General features: G+C 44.8%; 1 protein-coding gene across 1 annotated transcript; it reads left to right on the forward strand.

The window, feature by feature from the left end:
* The first annotated feature begins 278 nt into the window (after positions 1 to 278).
* SF3B4 (splicing factor 3b subunit 4) lies at positions 279 to 4,604 on the forward strand. Its single transcript, XM_082393559.1, has 6 exons — positions 279 to 390; positions 859 to 987; positions 1,242 to 1,784; positions 2,104 to 2,310; positions 3,823 to 3,996; positions 4,200 to 4,604. Exons 1-6 carry the CDS (start codon positions 357 to 359, stop codon positions 4,385 to 4,387), a joined length of 1,275 nt encoding a protein of 424 aa, XP_082249685.1. The 5' UTR covers positions 279 to 356; the 3' UTR covers positions 4,388 to 4,604.
* The last annotated feature ends 7,324 nt before the right edge of the window (positions 4,605 to 11,928 follow it).

An 11,928-nucleotide genomic window follows, 5' to 3' on the forward strand; every position in this document is an offset into this window, starting at 1 on the left:
TCTGGGAAACGAAAGAAGGCTACAAAATACATGAAAAGTGAAGTTTTGTTCTCTCAGGTTTTGAATTGACATTTTCGGGAGCAGTGTGACCCTTTAACGTCCAGCACTGCCTTAGGAGGGGCTGAGCGTTTCCGCTCGCCTGCCCCGCCCTAACAACTCCCAGACGAACTTCAAACACCGTCGCCTCTGCCGCTTCAAATATCAGCGGCTCCTAAGATGGCCGCGGCCGCTTCCGGCTCCTCCCCTGCCTAGGCCCCGCCCACCGCCTCTACGTTCGCCTTCGCCCCGGAAGTGGAAGTTGTGACTGAGGTCAGGGGGCGGGATCGTTGTCTGGAGACGGCGGGAGCTCTTTCGCCATGGCGGCAGGGCCGATCTCCGAGCGGAACCAGGGTGACTGGCGGGGACACGCCCGGAATGAACTCAGGGAGTTTGGGGGGCTCCGATTAGGGCCAGCAGTGTTTCCTCCGGGGCGGGAGATTGGGCCGTTCCGAAGGGTGCCGGACCTGCCCCGATGCTTGCTGGGGACGGGATGGACGGGTGCAGGCTGAGGCCTGTAGGTGTGATGCTATGTCCAATCCCCTGCTGCCTTCCCACTCAAAAAAAAAAAAAGAAAAAGAAAAATTACGAAGTGAATTTGCACTAGAACTCTAAGTTAGACTTAAGAAGGTTATCTATTTTCTGGAAAGGAGGAGGTGTAAGGGCTTAAGCTAACGTCTTTTTTTTTCTCTCTCTCTTTCCCTCTTTGCTCCTATACCCTGTCTCCACCCCCAAATCCCCCGCCTGGGTTCCATCTTCATGTTCCCGTCACCTCCCTATTTCCTCTCCTATCTGCCCTAACCTCCTAATCCTGTCCTCCAGATGCCACTGTTTATGTGGGGGGCCTCGATGAGAAGGTTAGCGAACCACTGCTGTGGGAGCTATTTCTCCAGGCAGGGCCAGTAGTCAACACCCACATGCCAAAGGATAGAGTCACTGGTCAGCACCAAGGTGAGTACATGGCAAGAATTGCAGTTATGTTTTGAGGGGACAGGCTGCTCCAGGAGGCCCCCAGCAGTATTCATAACTGTTTTGGAATGAGCAAACTAAAGATTTTTTTCTCTTAAGCCTAACTCACAGTTTGTTTCTGGAACCATTCTCAGTTGAAGTGAGATTATTATTTCTCGTTCTTTGTGCTTCAGAAGGCAAATGAGTTATACCTCATTTTGAATCACTTGTTAATCTCTTCTTTTCCGCTTCCCCAGGCTATGGCTTTGTGGAATTCTTGAGTGAGGAAGATGCTGACTATGCCATTAAGATCATGAACATGATCAAACTCTATGGGAAACCAATACGGGTGAACAAGGCATCAGCTCACAACAAAAACCTGGATGTGGGGGCCAACATTTTCATTGGGAACCTGGACCCAGAGATCGATGAGAAGTTGCTTTATGATACTTTTAGCGCCTTTGGGGTCATCTTACAAACCCCCAAGATTATGCGGGACCCTGACACAGGCAACTCCAAAGGTTATGCCTTTATTAATTTTGCTTCATTTGATGCTTCGGATGCAGCAATTGAGGCCATGAATGGGCAGTACCTCTGTAACCGCCCAATCACCGTGTCCTATGCTTTCAAGAAGGACTCCAAGGGCGAGCGTCATGGCTCAGCCGCTGAACGACTTCTGGCAGCACAGAACCCACTCTCCCAGGCTGACCGCCCTCATCAGCTGTTTGCAGATGCACCCCCTCCACCCTCTGCTCCGAATCCTGTGGTATCATCACTGGGGTCTGGGCTTCCTCCACCAGGTAAAGCTTTTGATAAAAAATATGTTTGTCTTGGGTTGGGGGGCTGGCAGATAGGGAGAAGGAAACAGAACCTGGAAAGGGAGGGACATTGAGTCAGTAAGTGATAAGAAAAGGATTGAGGGGTGATGATTGTGGAGGGAAGCAAGTTGTTGAGTTTCTCCAGAAGGTGTTGTTTGAGTCATCTAGCATCGCTTCTGACTTTAGAGAGATGGGAGGAGGGAGAAAGAGCTCATCCTTCCTGGAGAGGCCAGATTGGAACAGGCTCTCTAAAGGCACTCGCTTCTCACTGTCGTTAACTCTTTTTATATTTTCTCTATAGGCATGCCTCCTCCTGGCTCCTTCCCACCCCCAGTACCGCCTCCTGGAGCCCTTCCACCTGGGATACCCCCAGCCATGCCCCCACCACCTATGCCTCCTGGAGCTGGAGGACATGGCCCCCCATCAGCAGGAACCCCAGGGGCTGGACATCCTGGACATGGACACTCACATCCTCACCCATTCCCACCGGGTGGAATGCCCCATCCAGGTGGGTGTTGTTTGCTGGGAAGGAGCGGGGTGAGCTTGGTAGAGGAGCTCTGTCAGCACTTACGCTGCTGCTGCTTGTCCTTCAGCAAGAATAAATAGTCCCAGAGTTCTCCTTCCTTTCAGACATTCTTTTGTAAAAGTAAATACAAGATACTTTATTTACTTTAACAACTACCATCCTGTCTTCATTTCGTATTTCAGTTTTACCAAAGGGTATAACTATACTTGCTATTTTTTGTTTCTTTAACTTTTACTTCCATTCTCTCCTCTGAATTCCACCCAAAAGCAGTGACCTAATTGCCAGGTCTAGGGGACACTTCTGCTCCTTATCTGGTTTGACCTTTGCTATACTTGAAACTGGCCATGTCCTCCTGTTTGAAAATCTTGTCTCTTTTGATTTTTCTGGATTCTCCATCTATCTCTCTGAAGCCTCAATCTCATCCATCTTAATAGGCTCCTTTTTCTCTGCTTGTACCTAGGTTTTTGTGTTTGGCTCTCTTTTCTGCATAGTTCCATTATTTGTACACTGATGCCTCCTAGATCTGTATCTCTGTTCCATGGTTATTAACATTCCATACCCTTAATCTTGCTGTTTAATGGACAGCTCCATTCTTCTGCCCTTCCCCTTCAAACCTATTCTTTCTTTAGTTTTCTTTGTTTTCAGGTGCTTGATTCAGAAATCTAGGAGCTATGTTTGACTATTCCCTGTCACCCCACTCTTAATACCAAGTCTTATTTATATCTGGCATCGACCTCCACTGCCAGTGCCCTAGTTCAGGCTCTCATATCCTCATTATTTCACACCTAATTTATTGTAGTAATATCCTGACACTTTGACTCTAATTATCTCTACCTTTCATCGACTTCCACAGAGTAATTTTTCTGAAATACAGATGTTCACACACCCTTGCTCAAAATTCTTCTGTTGCTCCCTTTTATCTACAGAGTGAAACCCAAACTCACTACCATAGCATTCTAGGCTTTTCACCATCTGGCTCCTGCCCCTTACTCCTATGACTGCACGCTGCTCCTGATTACTGAGTTACTGGTTTTCCTTTCACATACTATGCTGTTGATCATGCACGTGCTTTGCACACGCTAATCTTTTCTGCCTGGAATGTTCTGTTCCCGTTCTGCTGTCCACCTGAAAAATTCCTATTCATCCTTTAGAATTAGATCTTCGCTCAGACAGCATCTCTGTTACCTTCCCAAATCCTACTCAGTAGAATAATCATGCCATTTGTCATGTACTGTTGCAGCACTATTACAGTGCCTAAATCATGGAAGGAGCAAGTGAGCTGCAGGGGGCAGGGAGTTGATTGGGTAGTTGGTTGGTTTGTTCTCTTGGAATGGAGTCAAGGATAAGGGCACTTTTTACCAGCCTTATTTTCCATGCTCTTCTCCCTGATGTCACTTGCTTCTCCATTTACTTCTCTTCCTGTCTCGTTTTCTTTGCCCTCTTGTCTAACTTCCTTTTGTCTCCTTTCTCTTTGTGTCTGTTTTGTTTTCATAGGGATGTCTCAGATGCAGCTGGCCCACCATGGCCCTCATGGCTTAGGACACCCCCATGCTGGGCCCCCTGGCTCTGGGGGGCAGCCACCCCCCCGACCACCACCTGGAATGCCTCATCCTGGACCTCCTCCAATGGGCATGCCCCCCCGAGGGCCTCCGTTCGGCTCTCCCATGGGTGAGTAGGTTCTAGCCACCTCCCTCATCCTCACGTGGCATTCTTGCAGCTTCTTTTGTCACACCTCTTATCCCCTCCACTTCCTTACTTTTCTTTCTTAGATTTCTTGTCACTGTCTCCCTGTCTGTCCTCTCTCTGCATTGTCCCAGTGTGAACTGTCTCCTGTTTCCTGTTTTTACTAAATTTTTCTTTTCTTCCTGCAGGTCACCCAGGGCCTATGCCTCCTCATGGTATGCGTGGACCTCCTCCACTGATGCCCCCTCATGGATACACTGGCCCTCCACGACCTCCACCCTACGGCTACCAGCGGGGGCCCCTCCCTCCACCCAGACCCACTCCCCGGCCTCCAGTTCCCCCTCGAGGCCCACTTCGAGGCCCTCTCCCTCAGTGATTTCTCATTGCCTTTCCTCCTGTTATAGCCTCCCAATATCTGTTCACTTCCTTGGACCAATCAGAGTTGCTGTAGCTCCCAGGGGCTAAGGCGCTAATCCTTCTCAGGCCTCCTTTTGTAAGTGTAATTTTTTTCACAGGAGGTTTTATTTTTTTTCTGTGTTGGTCCTGAGTGTTTTGCAAATGCACAGAGAAAATAAAACTAAACTCCTTGTTTATTCTTTGTGGTGTTTAACTTGGCAACTTGGCAAAATAACTTCTTTTTCTCTAAGAAGAGATGTATATTGGGAGAAGGCGGTAAGGTGGGAGTGAGGGTGTTTATTCCATGTTTTAAGGGCTTATTCTGTAATGTGCTGTTGCAGTTGCTGGACTGCTGTGTACTACAGCAGTTGTTTCCTTACATCAAGCTTATACATAAGATGGAGACCCAGTATCCATGGCATCGGTTATTGTGAGTATTAAGTGAGAACAGAAGTAAAGTTCCTGGAGATATGATGGCAAAAATGTAAAGTAACATGCACAAAGCTATTTACTGCAGCACTATTTGTAATAACAGTAGATTGGAAACAACTCACGTATCCATCAGTAAGGGAATGGTGGAATAAACTGGTAAATCTATACAGTAGAGTACTGAGCAGCAGTAGAAAAGGAATGAGGGAGACTACATACTGTTTGGAGAGAGCTCCAGGATATGTTAAGTGAAGAAACTAACATGCAGAACAGAATGTATAGTGTGTTTCCTTATCTAAGGGCTGACACGTAATATATACATTTGTCTATATTTTAAAAATGGAAGGATAAACCAAAAACTATTGGAAGTTGTTACCACTGGGGGAAGGGAAGGGATATGGAGGAAACTGGATTTCTCTGAGTGTACTGTGTTAATGTGGTTTTCTTTGGAACCATATAAATGTCTTAAATGATTGCAAAACAATTGAAATGGGACAGTAGGAACTCAGTAAGCCGTCATTTTCTTTCATTCTTCATACCATCAGGTATCTTGGGTAAGGGATTTGTATCTTATTCCTATTTTTTTTTCTCATTCTCAGTCCTTCCAGACCTGATTTCCATCATATTTAAATCTGTGCTCAGACTTTCAGTAACTAGAGCAGTAACTAGACCAAATCCAATGGCCTATTCTGTTCTTTGCCACATTTAATCCTGTTATATCACCCCCTTCTCTGAAGCTCTTATGTAACCACGAACTAAACTCTAGGAGAGAAAAGGTGAGCCTGGCTCTCTTGTTCTCTTGCATCATTCCCATTCATGTAACATGGTACATACAAGGGCTCTGTGCTGGTGGCGCTGAAGATGCAAAGATGAGCAAGGCGGTTCTGCTGTCTGATCATTACCGAGGGGGTAGACTGACACATAGGGAACAAAATATTTTGGGGAGCGTAAGGAAGGGTATCTAACCTGGCATGAAAGTCCACGAAAACTTCCTGGAAAAAAAGTGATACTTGAATATAATCTTAAAGGAAGGTTATAAGCTTCTCAGACAAAGATGAAGGGAAGCTCATTCCAGATGGATGGGATGTTTCTGAGCAGAAGCGGAGATTGACGAGTAGCATGGTATATAATTCGCTAAAGCTAACGCTGTTTGGTGCTGGTGGCAGGATGAGGTCAGAGCCAGTTAGGGAGCTCCCAAAGATCAGTGCTTCTCAGCCCTTTTTCACATCAGGGCACAGAACCATTTCAAACAACACGTTTAGGTAAAGAGAGGAGTGTTCTTTAGGCTCGAGGCTATTGGCTTAAGAATTCTAGCTATCCCAGGCTCTGCCTAGCAGTCCAAAGTGCTGAGGGAATTAATAACTGAGCATCATTGTCAAGGCACACTGGTTGGGAAGCTGCTATCCATGATGGGAAACCACAGTAGGGATTTAAGCAAGGGGATGACAAATTGGTGTTTTAGAACCATGGTTGCACTGTAGAAAGTAGATATGGGGGAGATGAAGACTGGGGGCAAGGTAACAAGTTATGCATCTGGCAACAATTCAGGTGAGAGAAGAGGGCTAAATGAGGGCTGTGACAAGTAGGGAAGAAAAGGGAAAGATGCAGTGGGGAGATATTTAAAGGCAAATTAGGACTTGGTATTAGATTGGGTACAGTGAATGAAGGGGAGGGTGGCATCAAGGATGGGCATAGGCAGCAGGAAGAATTTAGGGGGGCAGGATAAAAACGGTAAGTTCAGTTTTGGGTATGTCGACTTTGAGGTGTGTTGTGAGATATGCAGGTTGCGACGTCTAGTGGATGTCTGATTCCATGTGTCAAAAGCTTGGGGGAAGGACTTCTCTGGTGGTCCAGTGGTTAAGACTCCCCGCTTCCACTGTAGGGGGCATGGGTTCGGTCCCTGGTCGGGGAACTAAGATCTTGCATGCCGCGTGGCGCAGCCAAAAAAAAGCTTGGGGGAAGATTAGACGTGATATTTCACATCATGACTGGATGCCAGTCTTCTGAGTCATAATGGGACGAACTGACCTCTTAATTTCAAACAGAGTTCTGCTGTATGTGGTCATAAGCTGAGGTCCCAGGAGCGCTTGGAACCTGGCACAGCACTGAAGCAGCCCCAGGTGGTGGGAGGCTTTGTTTCAGTCTCTGTCCTTTCTGTCTTCAGGTTACCTATCTAATGAATGGACTCTTCTGAGATCTCACTTCCCCGACCAGGGATTGAACCTGGGCCACGGCAGTGGAAGCCCGGAATCCTAACCACTAGGCCACCAGGGAACTCCCACATGCGGTATTTTCTGCTGTTATCTGATATCATGTTGATGAATTCACACCATCATAGAGTAAATTAGTACCTTTGCTGAATTCCCTACTTCTCTCTTTGGAGCCACTTTTTTTCTCAGGCATTCATTCTCAGAACCTCTGAGCTTTTCTTCATTCAATGATTCTTGAGTGCCTCCTCTACTCATTGAGTTTGACTCCCCTAAACTCTCCTTTATCTCTCCGCCCTCTGGTTCTTTCAGACTCTAGTACTCAGCAATTCTCTGAACAGAGCTAGTATTGCTTGTACACTTAGGTACTTCAGTTTGCACATCTGTTTGTTTTTTAGTTTTTGCGCACCCGACATTTTTTCCTAATTGCCCTCCCCCATGCGTGAAATTTTAATATCACCAATATGCTGTGTCTCTGCATATGTACTATGGCCCTTTGGAAGGACATAAACATTGTAATATCTAAGATTCCCATCCCTGAACCAATTTTTGACTTCTTGTGTGTGGGGGGGCAATACCACCCCCATTGAGAATGCATGCGCCAGACGATGGGTCCTCAGTGTTTTGTAGGTCATGGGACAGTCCTTTGAGAATATGATAAAAACTGTGGACCCTACCCAAGAAAAAATACATACATGCATATATATCCAATATCCTGAAGCAAAAATTCCAGAAGTTTCATGGATCCCAGTCTAAGTATCCCTGCACTAAACTGAATCCCTTAAGAACCTTTAATGAATCTCATTCTATTAATCTGTATCTTCCGAGAGTGTTGAAAGGTGCCTGACATATACAATAATTGTAAAAATAATAATGGCTAATATTTACTGAACTCTTACTATGTGCCAGGTACTGTACTAAGTGTTTTGTATGCATTATCTCAATTAATCCTCAAAACAACCCCTTAGGTAGGTTTTGCTGTTATGCCAATTTTAAGATCAGGAAACTGATATTAATTTACTTGACCAAGGTCACGTGCTAAGAAGTGGTAGATGAAGTAAGATCTGTCTGAACTCCAGAGCCAATTGCTTAGTCACATTATACTATTATATTTACTGAATAAGTCCTTGTTGAATGAATGAATGTTTTGCCTTGCGACTTATTGGCTTTCTATATAAGCTATCCCCTCTCTTTAACTGGATTATAAGCTCTTCAAGGATAGGAATTTTGGTGCTTCACTTGTTAGCATCTCTCACTGGAACTTTATGGTATCTTAGAGGAGCTGTCACTGACCCTGTTTTGTCCCTCTTTACACTCCCCATTCTGACAATCTCGTGTCCTTGGAGTGGGGTGTGTAAAAGCAGTGATAGGATATAGATGGGTGGCTGATGTTGAGTAGCAATTTAAAAAAACTTTTTTTGGCATCCCACGCAGCATGTGGGATCTTTAGTTCCCCGACCAGGGATCGAACCCGTGCTCCCTGCAGTGGAAGCATGGAGTCTTAACTACTGGACTGCCAGGGAAGTCCTGAGGAGTAGCCAATTTGATAGGTAAGTGGTGAAAGAAGCTACACCAGGAAGTAGCATAAGGCAGTGGTTAAAAACCCTGGAAAGCGCTGAAACCCAGAGCTATGAAGCCAGAGACCTATATACTGTATGAATCTACTTATATAAAACTCTAGAATAGACAAATCTAATCTACGGTGACAGAAAGGAGATTAGTGGTTGCCAAGGATGGGGAGATTGACTGCAGAAGGGCACAAGGGAACTTTTAGGGGCAATGTTCTTTATCTTGATCAAAAGGTTGTTTACATGGATGTATACATTTGTTAAAACACATGGAACTATACACTTAAAATGGATGCATTTAAAAAGAGTAAGAGCTCTGCATCTATATTGCCTCGGTTCAAATCCTAGTTTTGCCACTTTTGAGTTGTGTGATTATATCAAGTTACTACTTAACTAATCAGTGCCTCAATTTCATCTGTAAATGGTGATCATCTCATAGGTTAATGAGGAGGTGGGGTGAGTTAATCAATGTAACGTGGTCAGAAAAGTGCCCAAGTCAGGTAAATGCTCTAACAATGTTAACCATCATTACTATACACTCATTGATCACCTCCTGCTCCATAATCTTATTTCCCACACCCAATTTAAGCCATTTGTGGAGGAGAGCTGTCTGGTGGAGGGAGGTAAGAACAAGTCTAGACTAGTTCCCATCAGTGGCAGCAGGACCCCCAGTGCCCAGGTCCGCAGATGTGGGCGTGTTGGAAGCACAGCAGGGAGACCAGTGAAGGTAAAGCAGAGTTGAAACCTGGGAGAGACCTAGGAAAGAGGGTTGGAGGGAGCAGGTAGGGGCCAGAACATGCACAGCTTTTTAGATCTTGGTTAGGAGCGTGGATTTAATTTTTACTATAATGGGAAGCCATTAGAGGATTTGAGGAAAGGAGAGTGGAAAGATCTCATTAAAGCTTTTTTAAAAAAATTGCAGTATAAAATGCATTCAGAAAGACACACAGTTCTTAAGTGTATTTTTACATCTGTATGCACCCTTTTGGCCACCATTTAGATTTAAATGTAGCACATTCCCACCATGTAACCACTGTTTTCTCTCACAGTAGATTTGCTTTTTCTTGAACTTTACATAAATGGAATCATAAAGTGTGTACTCTTGGTCTGGCTTCTTTTGTTCAATATTTTGTGAGATCTTTTTATGCAGTTGTGTATAGTAGTTCCGTCTTTTAAAAGTTTGTTACATAGTATTTCCTGTATGAATATACCACAATTTGTTTATCCAGGTTTAACCATTCTTTGGCTGATAGACATTTGAAGTTTTTGACTATTATGGATAAAGCTACTATAAAAATACTTGTACTTGTCTTTTTATGGGACATACGCACTCATTTCTCTTGGGAGCGTATTTGTTAGATCAGGTTTGATTTGTTTTTAAAGGATCACCCTGACTGCTGAGAATAATGGGTTTTAAGTAAGCAAGATTGGAAGTAGGGAAACCAGTTAGGAGGCTGTTGCAGTAGCTAAGGAAGGAGATGATGGTGGCTTAGACTAGGGGGCAGTGGTGGAGAAGTGGTAGATACAGAATAGATTTTGAAGGTAGGGCCGACAAGACTTGCTGATGTAGGGATAAGAGAAAGAAAGGAAACAAGGATGACTGTAAGGTTTTTGGCCTGAACACCTTGGTAAAAAGATGAGGAACTCGTTCAGAAGTTTGTTTATGGTCTGTTAAGTTTGAGATGCTTTTTAGATACCCATGTGATGATGTTGAATTGACAGAGGGTGATTCTGAGTTTGGGCTTGGTGGAAAGGTCTGGACTGGAGATAGAAATGTGGGAATTAATAGCATATAGGCAGCATTAAGGTCATGGGTCTACCTGAAGTGATCAAGGAGAAGAGAGTAGGTGGACGCAGAGACGGGCCCGGGACTGAACCCCTAAGGAACTCTAATGTTAATGAACCCAGAAAAGGGACATGTGAAGGAGCAGCTGGTGAGGTGTATGGGTCCTTGGTTCTAGGGAAAAATGATGGTCTTTCCTCAGAACTTGAAAAATATATACAACCTTTCTCTCTAAGAGTACAAGATTCCTATTTTAGTAATGGATAAGTAGAGAGTATGCAAAGTTACCTTAAAGAGAAGAGATGGCTCCCTGCCAGCAGGACTTGGCTATAACCTAATTGAAAATATTAACATATTTCAATAAAGAATATGTCAACCTGAAGAGAGGTCAGCAGTGAATGCTAGCCAGTAAAGGGAGAGTCCATGAGGCCCACGTGGGCACAGCCTTTCCAAGAGCCATCCTGGAAAGCGTGCCTTAACCAGCAGAGTTAGAGTAGTCCAGGAGCATTGGCAAGGCTGCCCATAGCTTAGAGATGGGGGTGGAGAACTGTAGCCAAGAAGAGTTTTCTGAACCCATTGGCACGACTCCTTGCTGGGGATGGCCAGATGCCATTAAAGATACAACTACTCCTGTTCAGTCAGTTATGTCATTGTGCATTTATATGTTGACATTATTATTCTGATTTGGTTTAAGGGAGAAAATGTGCTGGACATGCAGACATGAGTTTTCCTTCAGTCTGAGTGACAGTTAAATTTCTCACTGTAAATTAATGCTTATGTATTATGGTTTTATATTTTAGTAAATTGTAAAGTTTGTTGGCACAAAACAGTATTTCCAAGATGTAGCTTTGGAGTATGCGAAACTCCAAAGGCCCACATCCTTGTCAGTGGTAAATTCAACACCACAAATGCCATCTGTGAGGTTGCTTGGGACATAGCCTGCCAGCCCTCTCCATGTAACATATCCCAGCATTTTGAAACCTCCATGTTTAGGAGAACAGAATCACAGGGATCTGATACAGCATCTAGTCCAAGCCCCTCATTTTCCAGATGAGAAAACTGAGGTTCAGAGAGGCAGAGAACTGGACCAAGAGCCCACAGCTTATCAGAAGTGAGAACCCAAGTCAGAGCCCCTGGTCAGTGCTCTGGGCAGATAACCCAAGACCTTACCTAGAACAGGTAGACACATTGAGTATGAACATCCCCAAAGCACCCTGCACCCCGCACCTCTGGAGCAAAGATTTCACCAAGTGGTATGTCTTAGATCTCTAAGCCCAGGTTACTGGTACAGGGGCAAAGGAAAGATAAAGGAAAGAATTGAAACCAATTCACTCCTTGCCCTGGAAGCAGAAGTGTGTGTGTGTGTGTGTGTGTGTGTGTGTGTGCGCACGCGCGTGTGTGTAGTAAGAGAAAGTGGGGAAGAGTACTGAGGGAGTTCTTTTTTGAGTCATTGGAGCAAATAAATGGAAGGGGAGATGCCCACTTGGTCAGGCCTGTTAAACCGCTTCAGCTTCTCCAAACTGCTGTCGCCAGC

Source organism: Balaenoptera borealis (assembly GCF_965194805.1).
Source record: "Balaenoptera borealis genome assembly, chromosome: 1".
Taxonomy (NCBI): domain Eukaryota; kingdom Metazoa; phylum Chordata; class Mammalia; order Artiodactyla; family Balaenopteridae; genus Balaenoptera; species Balaenoptera borealis.